The 18,686-nt window shown below is 43.9% G+C and overlaps 1 protein-coding gene across 1 annotated transcript in view; it reads left to right on the top strand.

Moving 5' to 3' along the window:
• Window positions 1-3,072: 3,072 nt before the first annotated feature.
• Window positions 3,073-18,686, top strand: part of LOC146863440 (retinol dehydrogenase 12-like) — a 142,231-nt gene continuing 126,617 nt past the window's right edge. Inside the window, exon 1 of the mRNA XM_085642872.1 lies at window positions 3,073-3,399. Within this exon, the coding sequence (XP_085498998.1) occupies window positions 3,243-3,399 (157 nt within the window). The 5' untranslated portion in view covers window positions 3,073-3,242. The remainder of the gene's footprint in view (window positions 3,400-18,686) is intronic.

The raw sequence follows: 18,686 nt of genomic DNA, 5'->3' as shown, positions 1-18,686 counted from the left end.
AAGCTGGAACCATATTATATTGGAATCGCAACTAATAAGCTGGGAAACGTGCAACTTTTTGTCGAACCAACAAGTTTCCAGATTTAAATTTATACAAATACAGAGCTGGTTCCAAGATGCAAGCATGGGGATAGGAAATATGAATGAACTGGAGGACAGACTTTTGGACGAGACAATTACTAAAAAAGAAGTGGCGATGATTTATTGGCTGCTGGTTGAGATGGAGGACGGTGTTTTTACATTACCCACGGAGCTTTGGGGAGGATGCTTGCAGGAATGCTCGTTGGGGAAAAAGTGGCAAGTATCTATGTCTATGCTTTTTAAAATTGTAAAACCCGCACACCTAAGGAGAAATCATATTTTCTCCATCCACAGAGCTTACTGGTCGCCACAGAGGCTGTCAAAATTTGGGAGAGGAGGTGATGTTGCCTGCCCAAAGTGTGGAAGTCTGAAAGGAGACGACGTGCATATGTTTGTGGACTGTCCTGAGATTCAAAGATTCTGGGCTGACGTGAGTAAGGCTCTCTCTACTATGATCGGCTTTGACATCAAGGTAAGCGTTCTGTCGATTATATTTGGCAGTGAAGCCGCTCTCGATGGAGCCACAGGGGATAAGGCAAGGCTGTGTTTTTATTCCATGCTACTAGCACGCAGAGAAATATATAAGAACTGGGTTTCTGCGTCCCCTCCCAGGTTTTTTTATTGGCTATCTTCAGTTAAATATGTGGCCGGTCTAGATATGAAGGTGTTTAAAAAGCATAAATTCTGGACCCCTGTTTTTGAGTGGTGCGAACAACAAACAAATGCTGTTATCCAATGATTATGCCTATCTGCCGGCACGGCGGGCTCGGGTGTTTTCTCTCCTTCTTCCTGGCTGCCCAATTGGTGCTTTGGCACATGGGGGCGGCAGAGGAGTGATAACAAAGGAGTTGTGGCTGGAGGATGGCTCTTCTTCTCAAACCAGGGCGGGAACAACTCTGAAGCAGGCGTCTCCCCCCTCCCCTCCTTCCAGCATAATTGTACAAAAGGGCAAGATATTCTCCATTTTACTGGTGCAAGTGGAACGGTGCCTTTTCTTGTTTTAAGAGGCAAATGAGGATAAAAATTAAAAATTAAGAAAAATGAAAGAGTGAATCCTTACAAAATATGTGAGCAGACTTCATGTCAGGTATATGACCATTTGGCAATAATTTTAGCCATCTGATGCTTGCCTATCCCACAAGACAGTGTTAAACGCAGTACTACAAACCCCACAATGCAACACACTGTTGGCTGGAAGGTCAGGACTGGCTGATGTTATTACATAGGACACGGTCCAGCTTGGCAGACTTGAGGAACAAGAAATAAAATGTAGCCCCTAGCGTTGTCTTTATTGTCTGGTGGGCAGTCAAGAGTTAAACAGACAAGCTGGTGAAAGGTCAAAGATAATCTTTACATCTGCAAACATCTCACTGCAACTGGGCTAACGTGAACACGTCAAAGCAAACTGATGCTGAAAAGAAGGTATTTACAGAACAATGTGAACAGCAGCAGAGAAAAGTATCTGAAGAGGTAGAAAGAAAGGAAAACAGTGTGTGCAGGCGCCCCTCTCCCTGAGCCCTCCTCACCCCTGTGCCCTCCTCCCCCTCGACCCTCTACCTGAGCTCCCGTCCCTCGCCCTCCCCCCTCTATATGAGCCCCCCCCCACCCCTGAGCCCTCCTCCCCCTCGCCCCCTCTACCTGAGCCCTCCTCACCCCTGTGCCCTCCTCCCCCTCGCCCCTCTACCTGAGCCCCCGTCCCTCGCCCTCCTCCCTCCCCCCTCTACATGAGCCCTCCTTCCCCCACCCCTTGGCCCTCCCCCCCTCACCCCCTCTACCTGAGCCCTCCTCCACTCGCCCCTCTACCTGATCCCTCCTCACCCCTGAGCCATCCTCCCCCTCGCCCCTCTACCTGAACCGCCGTCCCTCGCCCTCCCCCCTCTACATGAGCCCCCCTTACCCCCCACCCCTGAGCCCTCATCCCCCTCGCCCCCTCTACCTGAGCCCCCGTCCCTCGCCCTCCTCTCTCCCCCTCTACATGAGCCCTCCCCCCCGACACCTGAGCCCTCCTCTCCCCAACCCCTGAGCTCTCCTCCCCCTCGCCCCTATACCTGAGCCCCCCGTCCGCCGCCCTCCTCCCTCCCCCCTCTACATGAGCCCTCCTTCCCCCCACCCCTGAGCCCTCCTCCCCCCACACCTGAGCCCTCCTCCCCCTAGCCCCTCTACCTGAGCCCTCCTCACCCCTGTGCCCTCCTCCCCCTCGCCCTCCCCCTCTACATGAGCCCCCCTACCCCTGAGCCCTCCTCCCCCTCGCCCCTCTACCTGAGCCCTCCACACCCCTGTGCCCTCCTCCCCCTAGCCCCTCTACCTGAGCCCCTGTCCCTCGCCCTCCTCCCCCCCTACATGAGCCCTCCTCCACCCACCCCTGAGCCCTCCTCCCCCTCGCCCCCTCTACCTGAGCCCTCCTCCCCCCCACCCCGGAGCCCTCCTCCCCCTCGCCCCTCTTCCTCAGCCCTCTCTCAGTTAGGAGATTGGGGGGATTCAGGTGCAGCACACCTGTGAAGCGCCCTGCCTTGAGCAGGTGCAGCACCCCTGTGAAGCGCCCTAACTTGCACAAGTGCAACACCCCTACGATGCACCCTGCCTTGAACAGGCGCAGCGCCCCGGTGAAGCTCCCGGCCTTGAACATGTGCAGCACGTGCAGCACCCCTGCGAAGCGCCCTGCCTTGAACAGGTGCAGCACCCCTGTGAACTGCCCTGCCTTGAACAGGTGCAGCACCTGCAGCCCCCCTGCGAAGCGCCCTGCCTTGCACGTGCAGCACACCTGTGAAGCGCCCTGCTTTGAACAGGTGCAGCACGTGCTGCCCATCAGAGGAGCCGCGGTCCTGTGTCTTAGAGATCCGACCTCGTCCAAGGCCGGAGAGCCATGAATGCACCGGGGCTGTGATAAAGAGATCCCGCTCAAGGCCATCCTGGAGATGATTAACTTGGACCCCCAGTGCTGTGACCCCGTCACTGGTTCCCCTCCAGGATCCCCGCTCGCTCAGGCGCCTCTGTCGGAGTCAGAGCCCTGCCCCTCCCCTCCCGGTGCACCCAGAGCGCCAACCCTGCCTCTCCGCCCCTAGGCGCTACCTGCCCTCCCAGCAGCTGCAGCCGCAGATAAGAGGCGCTCCCAGACCTTTGGCCCCGCAGGATGGGACGCGGCGCCTCCTCCCGGCACAGCCATGGACCCGCTCGGCCTCCTCTCGCACCCCGCCTGGTGCCTCTGCACCCTGCTGCTGGCCCTGCTCCTGCGGCTCCGGAGGAGGGCTTCTTGGCACCCGCGCCTGTCCCCCGTGGACCTGTCCGGGAAGACAGCCATAGTCACCGGGGCCAACACCGGTGAGTCAGACGCTGGGTGCATGGGCGTAGGAAGTGTGGGGGACGCGGGGATATATCCCCCCCAGATTTTGGAGTGGGGGGGACACGGGGGACAAGGGTGGGGGGGACGAGGGGACAAAGGAATTTCCCCTCTCCCTTCTGTTATCGCAGGGCCATTAGCACGCGAAAGCGCTACCTAATGGCACTGCACTTGACCTGCCTGGAGTCAGAGGCCGCCCGCCCTCTGCCTTTTGTTCTGCTGCAGGAAGGCTCAGCCGTTCTGGGAAGGGCAGAGAACGGAGAAAAACGTTGTCTCTTTACCTTCATGGCAAGGACCGTCTCCAGTACTCCTGACCTGCCTCTGGCGGCTGCCCTCCTCTCTTTATTCCTCCATCTCTTTCTGTCTCTGTCTCGCTCCCGCTTACCTGCTGATTTCAAGAGGCAGCTCTTAAGGTACTCTCTCTTGCCTCTCCTTTTCTTTATTTGTTCCCCTGTGAAATTGATCCAAAAAAGGCTGAACACTTTGGTTGTAAATGTCCTCATTTTCTGACCGTTTTCTATTGAAAAGAAAAACCTCGGAATGGAGAGAAAAAATTGTTAAATCCCTAAATAAAGCAATACAGAGTGGACAGCAGACAGGCCAGACTGTTATTTACACCCACACACATTAGCGCCACTTTACAGAGTTTGCCAGTGAAAGCGTTACTTTCGTTTTATCCTCTTTCTTTGAACAACATTGTTTTCCCAGGGTGGGTAAGTGCGCCATTCCTAAAGGGACGGCAATACCTGGTTGATGGGTAGAGTGGAAACGTTTAATATGATCGTTTTCAACTTTTTAATTATTTTAGCTTATAAAATGCGGCTCTGTGTTTGGGGATGTGGTCTTTTTTAAACCAAACTGCATACATTTTGAAAGGATATAAGCAATGGACATTGAAACGGGTCCCTTATAGTCCCTGTAGCCATGTCTTGAACTTTTCAGGCAAAATCACTTACTGATTTCTGAATAATGAGTTTAAAACCTTTAAAGTAACCATGTTTTTTTCTGATTACAGTTCACATGCTTTGCTTATTCTTGCATTCCCTATGAGTGTTTGCTTTTTCCAGGGTGTTATTCATTTTTTCAGGCAGCATTTTACTGTTGTCTAGTGCATAATTTGAATTTAGTCGCAGCACAATTGAGTTGTGCTGAAGGCAGTGCGAGTTTCTCTCAGTGGGGCAGTATGGTGTTCAGTGTGGGAGAGAATGTGGCACTCTGCCCAGAGCTGCTGAATTTGGAACTGGAGAACCATGTTCAGACCTTCATGATCAGTTCACCATACCACACTCCTGACAGAGCTTATTCCGATGCTACACCTTAGAAGGCCCGATAGACCTTAGAAGCCCAGGTGTCTTAGCACCCGCAGGTGGACCTGTCCACCACAATCCATACTGCAGTTCACTTCCAGTCTTATGGGCAGGCATATGAAGAAGCACATCCTAGATCGACAGTGAATCTGTCACTGAGGTCACAAGACCCTTGAGGCCAGTCCACCTCACCCATTGGTACCTCCATTGGCCTTTTTCCAGCACTAGCAGTGCAACTTGCCAGGGGTTGGCAATGTAGTATTTGCATGCACACCAAACTTAGGGGGTGATTATAATGGCAGTGGGACCGCCACATCACCCCATCGGTGGCGGTCCCACCGCCATTGGTGACTGCATCACAGCCCGCCATATTACAATGGCGGGTGGTTACCTGGCGGTCGGAAAGACCAACCACCACGCACCCGACGGGCTTCTTGAGCCCGCCGGTGTGGTGGAGGGGCTCGTGGTTCCTACAATGCTGGTGGTGCCTACCATGCACCGCAGCAGGGATTACGATGTCCCGTACCCGCCAGCTTATCAATGTTGGTTCACCTGCCATGGAAATGCTGGCGAAAGGGACATGGGGGGTCCGTAGCAGGCCCCTTTACCCCTGGCCCCCAGACATGGGTCCTGGTTGGCATCTATGATGCCCCACAACATATCACTGCACCATGTGGCAGGCACCGATATATTTAACATGTTCCTTTTTTTTTACTTTGCGGCGGATGAAGCAGCCAGCAGCATCTGCTGCAATGTAAAAGATAGGCACTGCGAACACCGTAGTGGCAGTCGCATTGTAATGCCTATCGTGGGGCCTCCACCTAGAAGGCCAGCGGTCCCATTCCCCGATTCGATGGCGGTGGTACTGAAGTCCGCCTGCCATCGTAGTCAGCCCCTAAGTTTGCATTTTATGAATATGATTCAGCGGGAAATAAATTGATGTTTGCAATTTAATTGACTTTGGTTGGCCTCTTATCTATGAGATTTCCCTGTTGAATGTGCCTTTACATTATACATTTTCGGTTGTATGAATTGATTGCATACTACACTCTCCTACAGGTATTAATTTGAGTGTCATTAGGAGTGTCTTGGACCAATTGTTTTCTTAGGAATTGTTTTCTTTACTAACCTTTGCAAAGGGCCCTAAACTTCACAGCAACACAAGTCACATTTCTTTTAGTAATTTGGGATCCGTTTGAGCTACAACATTGTTTTGGAGGAAATTGTTAGATTATGCAGCAGATGATGTATTATGTGGCAAATATGATACAGCCATAGTTAAGTGGAAAATATTTTCCACTTAATTTTGCCCCAACATTGTAGTTGATCAATTTGTAAGTTCCCCAAACCCAAAAGTCGAGTTTGGGCACAATTTGCATTTTAAAAGCAGCCCTATAACACAGAGCTACTTTTAAACTGACCTCAGGCTCCAGCAGTGCACACATGCAAGCGCAGAAAGGGCTGCTGGCCTCTAAACTCCCATGCCTTATTATATTCTAGGGACTTAAAAGTAGTTCTAATCCCCCTGCCCTATTATGTACTAGGGCCTTATAGGAGAGGTTATGCCAATCATAGGGGTACCCTAACCCATAGTGCACCCTAGTGTATGTAGGTGTGCCCAGGGCGGCTTTGCAACACTAGAGAAACACAAACTCAGAATGTAAAACAAAACACCATGGTTGGGGGGTTCTCTTCAATAATCAGAATTGATTTCTATCCTAATGAACCCATTTTCCAAAATTAGCATAGGGAAAGACTGGGGAAAAATCATAACGTTCTAATCTATACATTGAAGTTTTTATGCAGCTCTTTGATGACGGTTAATAGCTCACTGTTCAATGTTAGGATTTTAACTTATAAACTTCAAATACCAAAAGAATATCTCAGACAAAAGCAGTAACTCACTGACCTTTTGAATTAAAACTTTCACTAGACAAGCCTTCGATCTCTCTCAAAAAAAGAACATTAATCACCAAAGTTATCTTCACATTTTTATTGTTGCCTGAAAATTGCTGGAGACCAGGAATGCAGCAGCAGGTACTTTTCAAACCATAATGCACTTGCAAACACGACGCCCCAACCCTAAGTCAGTGGCCTTTGTTTGCTTTGTGCATTAAGATGCAAGATTCATATATATGTTTTTTTTTTAAACATTTGGTCTCATTACTATATAAATGTAAATAACAATAAAGCATACATGCAAACTGTGACTACATGCCTGCTTTTCTCAATATTTCACTTCGAAAGTATGCAATTGTATTTGTTTAACGGGCGGTGATTTGTATAAGGTCACCGGAAAGTGCACAAGGTTGTCCCTGTCCCCCCCAGAATTTTAGTGTCTCCTACGCCCCTGGCTGGGTGGGAGCATGTCAGGGAATGAGGGGGCCCTGAGGCAATGGAGGGCGTGAGGGCTGGGGGCCAGGTGCTGCTGGGGCTCTGGGCCGTGTCCCCCTGGCCCCCGGTGTCTTACCCAGGGTCGACCCCCTCCCACCTTCAGGCCTTGATGGAGGGTGCGTGCGCATAGGCCACATAGAAAGTGACGTGAAGGGGAATCCGTTTTGAGTCTCGGCGTCTGCCCAACATCCTGTGATCCTGGGTAAACCATTTCATCTCCCAGGCCTTTAAATATAAATATCCGATCCTGTGTAATGTAACTGGTTCTCATGCATAGCGCGTCAGTAGTCTTCGCCTCGGGCCGAGCTCTCAACATAAAAAACTGTCAAACAAGAACAATAAATGCTAATCATCTGTTCCTGCTCTGCGATTCTACAAAGGTAGCATGAGAATTAGAGAGGACGCTTTATATACGCTCCGTGCGCTTTTTCCCCCCTTTGTTCAGTTTTAATTATCAGTCACGGATCATTTAGGCAGCTTCAGAACACGTTAGAGTGCTTCAGAACACATTTAAAGTGCTTCAGAACACATGTTAAAGTGCTTCAGGACACATTTTAAAGTGCTTCAGAACACATGTTAAAGTGCTTCAGAACACATTTTAAAGTGCTTCAGAACACATTTTAAAGTGCTTCAGGACACATTTTAAAGTGCTTCAGAACACATTTTAAAGTGCTTCAGAACACATTTTAAAGTGCTTCAGAACACATTTTAAAGTGCTTCAGGACACATTTTAAAGTGCTTCAGGACACATTTTAAAGTGCTTCAGAACACATTTTAAAGTTCTTTCCAGCACGTATGGATCTGTATCTCGATTCTTTATTACATTTTTTCAAAATTATAGAAACAATGATCAATAAACAAATGTTTTCATATAAATTGACAATGCCAAGGATACATTATGAGATATGAGGAAAAATAAGAAAATCATAAGCACAAAAAAACAAAACAAACGAGAAAAAAAGAAATAAAAATGTACACGTATCATAGGTTCATACATAGACAATCGATGTATATGGCAGAACAGAAATATAATATTACAAGAAAATGAAGTTTTGTACCTAAACAAATTGTAGAAAACATGCAAACCCATAGCAGCAAATGTAAAATATATGATCAAAGTCTTCGTGAACATATTAAAGAACCCCATATATGATTAAAATGAACCAATCACTGTCATTTAATTTATAAACTATTATCTCAATGTTAGCCACGTCAAACATGGCGTCAAGCCATGAGATGAGTGTCAGAATGACATTGGTCCTTCAAAAGCATAAAATGTGAATTGTAGCTAAGCTGAGAGCAGTGTAAAGCCATGTCAAGGCATGAATGGATACCCGATAGGTTGATTATGTTAATTTGGTACTGGCCTGGATGTGGAAATACCGGCCATACCATTAACAGACCATCCAGGTGGCAAACCTGGCCATATCAGGAGCTGTGGCCACGTCACCACGCCCTCCTGGTCAAAGTGGAATTAATGTCTCATTGTGCAGAGAGGGACAATTTACGTCTTCCGGTGAACCCTGATGCAAAATGTCCACTTCATTCCCCGTAGTGCCGTCTGTCTGGGTTTTCTCTGTTGTGGAGGCTGCCCTCTGACACTTAAGTCCTTCTGCGCCCCTTCTTGGGGCACCATTCTGCTTCTACGTTCTTTTTGTTACTCTGGAAGAACCTAGGCTTGCACGAGGATGACCACATTTTGCTGTGTTCATATGTTCCAGTGACTCCAGGGCTCGAGTCGGGGTACCACGCGGGTGGACGGCGTCCCCCCACTTATTTTACCAGGTTTTTCCGGGTGGACGCCGTCCCCCCTGCCCAAAAGCTGGACAGCATCGTGTGAGCAGAGAGCCCGGGTGGGAGGGAAGTTTCCCGTAAATTACCAAAGATATGCTAATATTTGTAATTGGAGACTTTAAGAGGCACCGGTGGTGTGTGCAGGCTGGAGTGATTGGGAGGCGGAGCGAGCACTTCGTTGTGCAACTGGGGCACCCCCTCGGGGGAGTGGGGGGGAGGGGGGATTGCAAAGGACATCGAGGAACAGACCAGGGGTAGCAGTGCTGTGAAATGCCCCGTCATCTAAAGGCATATGAATACTCATGAGATTCCTGTTGTGACGTCACTTCCGGTGACAGCGTCCCCCCACTTCTTTTTTTAGGACTTGTGCCCTGAGTGACTCCATCCTCAGCCTGCAATGGGGACCTTGTTGGGGGATGTTTGTGGCTTTCCTTTCACTCACCCGAACAAAGGACATTCAGATTTCCCGCCTCGCCGCCATATGGCCACACCCTCCCTCACTGCCTGCATGTGTGGGAAAACAGTAGTCCTGTGGGTTTCTGCCCCACTGCTCTGGCCACACCCTTCTTCTCAGTCAGACAGTAAGTAAGACATTAAGACACTTTCTGAAAGTAGGATGAGATTTGATAGATTTCCTTATCACCTCCTTATCACCACTCCCATGTCAGCCAGTGGACATATAAGCAGCTGCCTAGCAACTTTCACAGACAACTTCAAGTTGGGCTCCACAGTGCCCACCACAAGGAGGAACTCATACACATGTCGCGCTGGAGGTGACAGCTAGACCTGCCCAGCCCAGCCCCGCGCACACAAGACCTGCTTCAACAGGCTGCTGCTTCAGCCTACTTCTTCTCTTTAGACCCCAACTTCCTCGTGCCCTTCCCAGGAGGAAGGAATCCACGCTTAGGCCTTCAGTGGCCCATCTCCAACACTGAGGCTTAGCCAGAGGGCAGTCCCCACCCTCCCACGCAGAGCTACAGTGTGTTCACCCAGCCTCCTCTTTCCACTTACTCTCCTAAGCCTGAAGCACAACCGGGCCAAGCTCCAGCTCAAGAGGGCCATCTCATCATGGACGTCATTTGGGGGTAGTCAGGGGTCGCAGCTGTGACCTTTAGCTTGCTCCCTGCTACTCCTGGTAGTTCCTTTGCGACCCCTGGTCTCAGAGGAGGCAAGAACTTTGCCGCCTCTGAGGCCAGGGGTCGCAAAGGAAGTGCCAGGAGTAGCTGAGAGCAAACTAGAGGTCACAGCTGCGACCCCTGACTACCCCAAAATACACCTATGCATCTAATCCCCTTTGCTCCTACTCCCCATAGGCGGACCACAGGCTGAGTAAAGCAGTACTCTAAGCCACATCTAGTGCTCCACAGCGCAGTTCCACCACATCCAGAAAATCCTGCACTGGGCTTGTGCAGTGGGTGTACCCCAAAGCTTTACTGACTTACCACATCCAGCGCCAAGGCACCCAGAAATACAGCGTGTCACTACCTGATCCCTTCTCATGAAACAAGAAGGAACAGGTCAGACTCATTTTTATGGACTTTTTACCAATTATTTGCACAATTAAACTGAATCCTTTGTGTGCCAGTCCAATTCTAGCACTATTTTAAAAGCCTCATCCAGATGCAGACAAGGACTTATTTCTCCATTTGCCAGTAGTATTATCCTGTAACCTTTGGTTAGTTTTGGCTGTAGTTTGTTGGTCATTCTGACTAGACTCTGTTTTAGGTCCTAGGCTGGAATGTGCCTGCATTTGTGTGTCGATTTCAGAATATGTTTAAGCCTTTGTGTTAATCTGCTTTCTCAAAAGACAACTGTTTGAGCCTCATTCTTACAGCTCAAGGCCTAGGCAACATTTGCAAACTTGACCCTTCTTTGTCAGTGCAGCAGGATCGCCTCTTCCAGCATGTTGAGGTTATATGTCCTTTGCTCTGATTTACTGTTTTTCTTGATTATTGCCATCCATAGAGGAGATTTTCTGAAAGATAATTGCCTTAGGTATTTTTAAGGGCATAGGCCCTGTTATGACTAAACACGTGGCTCTATTCTGTCTGCAAGAGGAGGGACATTTGGTATATGCACCACCCTTACAGGTTGGTTGTGTTTTGTTATCATGCATGTGGCCCGCAGATCATATTTCACATGGGTGCTATAGCATGTGTCTTACACATGGAGCGGCATGTTGAGGGATTGTTACTCAGATGGAAGGTATAAACCAATATCACTAGTTGTCTTCAGTTCGCTTTAACCATGATTCTGAGAACAGAGAGTGTTTATTGCTTTATCTAAATTCTGCGTGGCATTTGATCCATACTCTCTTCGCAAAAGTGATGATGGTGCGTGTTGTAGGTTTGCATGTGTTTTCTTATAACCATAAAGTATTACCAATACCTCTTTCACTCATTATCTGCACAACTCTTCCTCTTTCTACAACTATGTATTTTTTTCTTCTGGCTACCTGATCTTTCAGTGTTTCCCTTATGTCTCTCCATATCACTACTTGATTTCTAGTTCTACTTCACCTTTCTCGTTTGGAATGTCTCTTCTCTCTGGTCACCGCCTCTTTCCCCCCAGCCCTCCCGTTACTACTACCCAACAGAACTGGGGATTACCATCTAACCAGAGTAGTTCACTCAACCAAAGAGGGGAAGAGAGACAGGGCGGGGGAGAGATATAAGGAGGAAAGTATTAGATTTCACCCGATGTATTGGTGAAGCTCCTCAGAACAGTGCTTTGATTGTCATGGTTGCGGTAAGAATGGTATTAGTAGGGGGACGCGCGAGCGCGCGAAACAAGATGGCCGCCGTGTAGAGAGCTCCGGCGTTTTCTCGCCCGTTTTTCGTTTAAAACGACGATTCCTGTCAGTTTTTTACCGCAAATGAGGTCGCTTGGATGCTGAGCATCTTACCTGTCGATTGCTGAGTTTTTCTTGGAATTTGGGCGCTGTCTGAGGCGTTTTCCAGTGTCCAGCCTCTGCCTCCAGCTCTCCCTTCAGGTATTCCCAGCTTTGTCTGTCAGGGGGCGGAGCAAGCATTCAGGAAAGGGCCTGGCTTGGGCCTAGCCACTCCCATAGCCTGTTATAGCTGCTGCACCAGCTTTAATAAGGATATTCTTACTGCTGCAGTATTCTTTTCCTTCATTTTTTCTGCGTTGTTGCTGTTATTTTTGCAATTTTGATATTTTATTTTATTGTTATTATTATTATCCTACTTTTGCTACCAAATCAACATGGATAATAAAAATATTCATCCTAAAAGAAAGCAGCAGGTTTCACCTCCGCCAATTAAATCAAAGGCGGTAGAGTCAACAGAACCTTCATTATCCTTAATTTTGGAGGAAATTCAAGCGCTTCGTGTTAACACAGATGCTATTGCCTCAGAGATTAAAAATGTTCGAAAGGAAATGGCGAGTATGTCAATGAAAATATCTGATAATGCAATTAAAATACACGATAATAAGGCTAAGCTTGAGACTTTCACTCCTCTTGTAGCTAAAATATCTCCTTTGTCTACCCGGCTCCTAGAGATGGAAAATCGTAACAGACAATACAATTTACGCATTTTTAATTTACCAGAGGATGTGGAGAGTGGCAACTGTAGGTTGTATTTGGAAAATTTGATTCCTGGGCTTCTACAAATTAAATTTCCAGAAAAATTTGAGATTGACAAGGCCCATAGAATCCCTTCACATCGCAATCCTCAACATACCAAACCTCGTCAAATGATTTTCAAAGTCCTCAGACATCATCATTTGGTTTTGATTCGAAAGGCAGCACGAGAGATTCCTTCCTTAATGGTCAATGGGAATAAAATTTTTATTCATCAAGACTTTGCCAAGGAAACAGTCTCAATCCGCAAGGAATTTTCTACTCTTCGGCCTCAACTGCGAAGTCTTGGATTCAAATATGGTCTTTTTGACCCTTCAACAATGCGTATCTGGAAAGACAATCTGTCAAAATCTTTTCAACGTCCTGAGGACTTGCGTCAGTTTTTGGATCAACGTTCACAGCAATCCATGGATACTCATGACTCTAATACCTGATTATAGCTAATTTACTTTTTGTTTTCTGACAGGTTAATGAACCATTACTACATTGGGCTCCAACGGTTAGGTCATGCTTGTTGAGCGTATGTGCGTCTCATCTTTGATATTTTTGTACCCTGTTTGTCATTTTCTCCTTTTTTTAATTTTTTCACCTCCTTTTACTTGTTCTGGAGCTACTATTTTCTCTCATTATCGCTCTCCTTCTTTTCTTTTTCTCCTCTTCTTGATTTTTTCTTCTTTCTCTCTTCATTATGGCTAATATCCACAATATTAAAGTTGTTTCACTAAATGTTAAAGGTTTACGTCATCCAGTTAAGCGTACAAAAATCTTAGATTATTTAGGTAGTTGTAAGGCAGATATTTGTTTTCTTCAAGAGACTCATATAGATGACAACATCTTAAATTATATGAAAAAGAAATGGGTAGATACTATTGTTTCATCACCTGCAATTGGTAAAAAAAAATGGGGTGGCTATTTTTGTTGCGAAAAAATTGCATTGCCAAGTCTTAAGCAAAATTTCGGATGCAGATGGAAGATTTATTATAGCTAAAATTAAAATTCATGATTCAGTCATATTTTTGCTCAATGTTTATGGTCCTACTGCGGATGACCCTCTTTTTTGGTCTAATATTACCACCGAGGTTCTAAAGTTGGGTAAAGTTCCTTTAATTGTTGGAGGTGACTTTAATGTTATTGCTGACCCATTATTGGATAGAATATCTAGTACTAAATTTCGCCCTCCTAAGGTTTTTCATGCTTTTAAGTCATTTATTCATAACACCAAATTAGTTGACATTTGGCGTTTGCACTTTCCCACAGAAAAATGTTTTACATTTTTCTCTAATCCACATAATTCGCATTCTAGAATTGATTATTTTTTAGTCTCCACACAATTAGTCCAATCTGTTAAGACTCCTAAGATTGGTAATATTGATATCTCAGATCATGCCTTGATTTCTTTTGTTCTGAATTTAACTTCAACTTTTGCAAACCAAACTAGATGGCGTATGAATACTGGAATTGTTCTTAATGAACATAATAAGCCTAAAATCTTAAATGCTATTCAGGACTATTTTTTACTCAATCCTGAAGGTTCCACTTCCATGGTCAATAGATGGGACGCCTTTAAAGCTTACATTAGGGGTGTAACTATTTCAATTATGGCCTATGAAAATAAAACATTCAACGCACGTATCAGGTGTTTGGAAAAACAAATTGCGAAATTTGAAAGGCTTTTTATTTCATCAAATGATCCTCAATTTAAAGTCAAGCTACAAAAGCTTCGATATGAATTTAACTCAATCCTTAGTACTAGAGCGGGCATCCAAATTTCTAATTCTAAGGCTAAGTTCCGTTTTAATGCCAACAGATCTGGGAAGCTTTTAGCTAATTATTTACGTATAAAAAAAGATAGAACGCAAATTACCTCAATTCATGGCCCTGATGGTAACGTTGCAATATCTCATAATGATATTGTTAAGGAATTTTTGGATTTTTACTCTACTTTATATAATAAGCCTGATCCTCATGATCCTTCCATACTGGACTCTTTTTTAGATACATGTGATTTGTCCAAAATCTCACACTCGGACAGGCTTAGGCTAGATTTACCTATTACTACTGAGGAAATTTTAGCTGCTATTAAATCCATAAAAAAAAAAAAATCCCCTGGCCCAGATGGTATCCCAGCAGAGTTTTATAAAGAGTTCCAGTCCCAACTGTTGCCTTATTTATTTCAACTTTTTACTTTTTTTTGGTTCTTCAGGAACGATCTCAGGTTCCTTTACTGATGCTTTAATTATTGTACTTCCTAAACCAGATAAAGACCCCACTCTTGTTTCAAATTATCGCCCTATTTCCTTAATTAATCAAGATTGTAAATTGTATGCTAAAATACTTGCTTCTAGACTGTCCCCTATATTGGATTCTATTATACATCTTGATCAATCTGGTTTTATGAAGAATAGATATTCTACAAATAACACAAGAACCTTATTACACATTATTGAACAGAGTTCCACTTTAAGTTCCCCCGCAGGAATTTTGGCTTTAGATGCAGAGAAAGCTTTCGACAAAATCCATTGGCAATTTTTATTTCAAACCTTATTATCATTTAATTTTGGTGCTTCGTTTATACGCATGATTTCTGCTCTGTATTATGCCCCCACTGCTCGTTTATTTATTAATGGTCAAGTATCTAGTCAGTTTTCTCTTTTTAGAGGCACAAGACAAGGTTGTCCCCTCTCTCCACTTTTATTTCTCATTGGAATTGAACCTTTCCTTACTCATATAAGAAATTGTGTTAATATCAAAGGTATTCAGATTAAGGAGATTAATATCAAAACTTTAGCCTATGCTGATGATGTGCTGTTATTTATTAGTGAACCTCTGTCCTCAATGCCTGCCCTATTAGAAATTATTACAAAATATTCCATGGTTTCTGGTTATAAACTTAATATTAATAAAACTGAATTCTTCCCTTTAAACATTTTTTGTACTCCTGATATGTTACCCATGGCTGATATTGTGTGGCAAAAAGATAAATTAAAATATCTTGGGATTCTATTTGCGTCCTCCGTAAAAGCAACATTAACATTAAATAGTAATTTTATTCTGAATTATATTAAAGATAAAACGTCTAAATGGTCTTCACTTCACCTCTCTTGGTGGGGTAGAATGGACTCCATTAAAATGACTATTGCTCCTAAAAATTTTTATACACTTGCTATGATTCCTATTCAATTTCCTTTACAATTCTATAAAAACATTGATAGACTTCTCTCCAAATTTCTCTGGAATAATAAATCAACTCGTATTGGTTATAAAAAATTAAAAGTACCTAAATGCAATGCTGGATTTGGCTTGCCTGACTTTTTTCTATATCACAAAGCATTTATACTGAAACAAAGTTCCATATGGTTTTCTCCTTCCTCTTTAAAGAACCAACCTACATGGTTTCATATAGAGCAGTCTCTTGTGGATCCTTTTCCATTGACCACCTTGCTAACAATGTCCAATAGGTCAATATATGTGCATAAATCGGTTATTATTAAATCCACTAAACTCATTTTTAATGACCTGGATTCAATCTTTTTGATCCCTATGACTCATACTGAAGATATGTCATTGTGGCATAGTAATGTGATTAAACTGAATAGAAATGTTACTTTTTGGAATGCTTGGATTAAAGCTGGTATCTTTTATCTTAAAGATATCTATTTTGACAATGTTTTTATTTCTTTTGAAGCTTTACAAATGAAATTTAATTTACCTCAATCTGATTTTATTAAATATGAATCGTTATGTAATTCAATTTTAGACTCCTTCCCTCATGGTATCCCATTTAATGTTAAAGCAGATTTAGCACTATATATTCGAACTATCTCTACGTCATCACATACTGTCTCTATTTTATATAAAAAATTATCTAATTCTATAGGAAACAATCTAAATATTATTTCAACATTTTGGAATGATGAGCTTTCCCTTTCTTTGTCCAACGATACATGGACGACTGTTTGGCTTAATAGTATTTCAGGATGGCTGCCTGTTTCACTTTACCAAACCAATTCTTATATTTTATTTAATTGTTTATGGACCCCAGTGCGTTTATTTCGTGCTAAGCTGATGCAAGACGACATTTGTTGGCATTGTAAATTACTCCCTGGTTCACTACGACATATGCTTTTTGAATGTCCATTAATTTTTAAATTTTGGTCTGATGTTTGGGATATTATTCAACAAATATTTCATATTCATGATGTTATTTCTTACAAAATATTAATATGTAAAGCTGTTGATCTTACGCATAACTTAACTGAATTAGAAGGTAAACTGTTTAACTTCCTAATATCAGCTGCTTTAAAGTCCATTACATTTTGCTGGAAGGATATTTCGTCTTTATCAGTTCATGCTTGGTGGTCATGGGTCATTTTTACAAGAAGAGGTGCTCAATTATCCCTGAAAGGGATCAATCACAATTCTAGTTTGTTTCACTCGTTTTGGTTACCCATAGATGTATACTTATCTTTATAATTGTATATTTATACTTGATTCACCGTTTTACAGTCATTCTATTTAACGCCTTATATGATGAATGTAGCTCCTTTTTTCTAATAAGTTGACAATGCAATTCTTCATGGCTCCCTCCCTGCCCTTCTTTTTAGTTTATCTTCCCTCCTTCTAATTGATTATATATACATCTTTAACTATTGTATTTAGAATTGCTTTTAGAAATGTTTTATTTTATATAGGTATTTTCGCTTGTGATACATTTTTTCTGTATTGTCTGTATTTGTTCATTCTTATGGAAAATCTAATAAAACATTTTGAACTCGAAGAATGGTATTAGTAAAGGTAACTAAAGCTACAAATGCAAACGCAATGCCCCTAAAGCTACAAATGCAAACGTAATGCCCCTAAAGCTACAAATGCAAACGTAATGCTCCTATCGGTCACGGTGATAATATGTGTTAACTCACTGAACATCAACCAAATCACCCTTGCCTTACCACTAAAAATGCAGGGAATAGGCTGTTTACAAACAGAATTCCACGTAAAATGTTGTTGTTGCAATTTAATGGACAAATTCACCCTAAGAATGTTTTTGGAGCGTTGCTACAGATTGTATTATGTTATGGTGTAGGCTAGAACGTGGGGACTCACACATTTTTTTTACCAGGGGCTGCAAAGTTTGATCTGAGATGTGCCTGATGGCCACATTGATACCAGCAGGGTGGCGGTTGGGGGTTTGTGATAAGGCGGGTGTAATGGAAGTGAGGCATATGTATCGTGTGTGTGAATTGAACAATGTGAAACCAAAACTTTGGGATTACTCCTGGCTACCAATTGTGTGATCCTAGGAAATTGTTATATTTCACCGTTTCTCCATTTTTGTCATTATTATATATGAGGGCCTCGAAATACGTGGCTTCAGGATGTGCGCTGTACCAAACCTTCTCCTGTCTTTGATTTAATAAACTATAATGTTGTTCATGTTTATTTGTACCTACAGGCCATCCAAAGAGTGCATAGAACAACTGACTCGCCTCTCAGTTCACTATTAGCATTGCTGCCAAGAGGGCAAGGGAGAATGAATGTTTCTGAATTCATGTTTTAAAAATATCACTAAAAGAAATACAAAAAATACTTCTCAAAGCACTGATATCATCTGATGAGCTCGGTTCTGCATGTTAATGGAATGCACTATTTGAATTTTTAACAGACTTTATCATACTTTTAAACCTTTGCTGCAAGATGCCTTTAAAAGGTAGGTGTGTCTAGAGTGGAGCAGTGCAGGATACACATGTTACTTTCTTTCTTTAGCTTCAATTAACCTTTAAATAAATGCTTACCTGTTTATTTAACATTGTGAATGTTAGTGCTGAGTTGTGTACACTGCTGCCCATTACTACTGTTGACTAGGGCGGCCATATTTAAAAGTCTGGAGTGCTGGATGCAACTCCCGGGCATACTTTGGGTATCACTGGGATAGAATGTGCTCTCTTTGAGTATCACGGATCTAAAGTGCTTTCCTTGGGCAGTGTTCTAACTAAAGACCGAAAAGTTGTCAAAATAAAATGATAAATTGTGCTTAGCAAATAACCAGGTTGCACAAGAATGCTGGAAAGACATATTACCCCAGGTCCCTTATGTCCTCGTCCCATTCATTAACACATTGGAGATAACTATCTCCCGACAGAAAAAACAGCAGAGGCATGCTGGGACCCTA

The sequence above is a fragment of the Triturus cristatus genome, chromosome 2_2, assembly GCF_964204655.1.
Source record: "Triturus cristatus chromosome 2_2, aTriCri1.1, whole genome shotgun sequence".
Lineage (NCBI taxonomy): Eukaryota > Metazoa > Chordata > Amphibia > Caudata > Salamandridae > Triturus > Triturus cristatus.
This window is presented reverse-complemented; position numbering and strand designations above follow the sequence as displayed.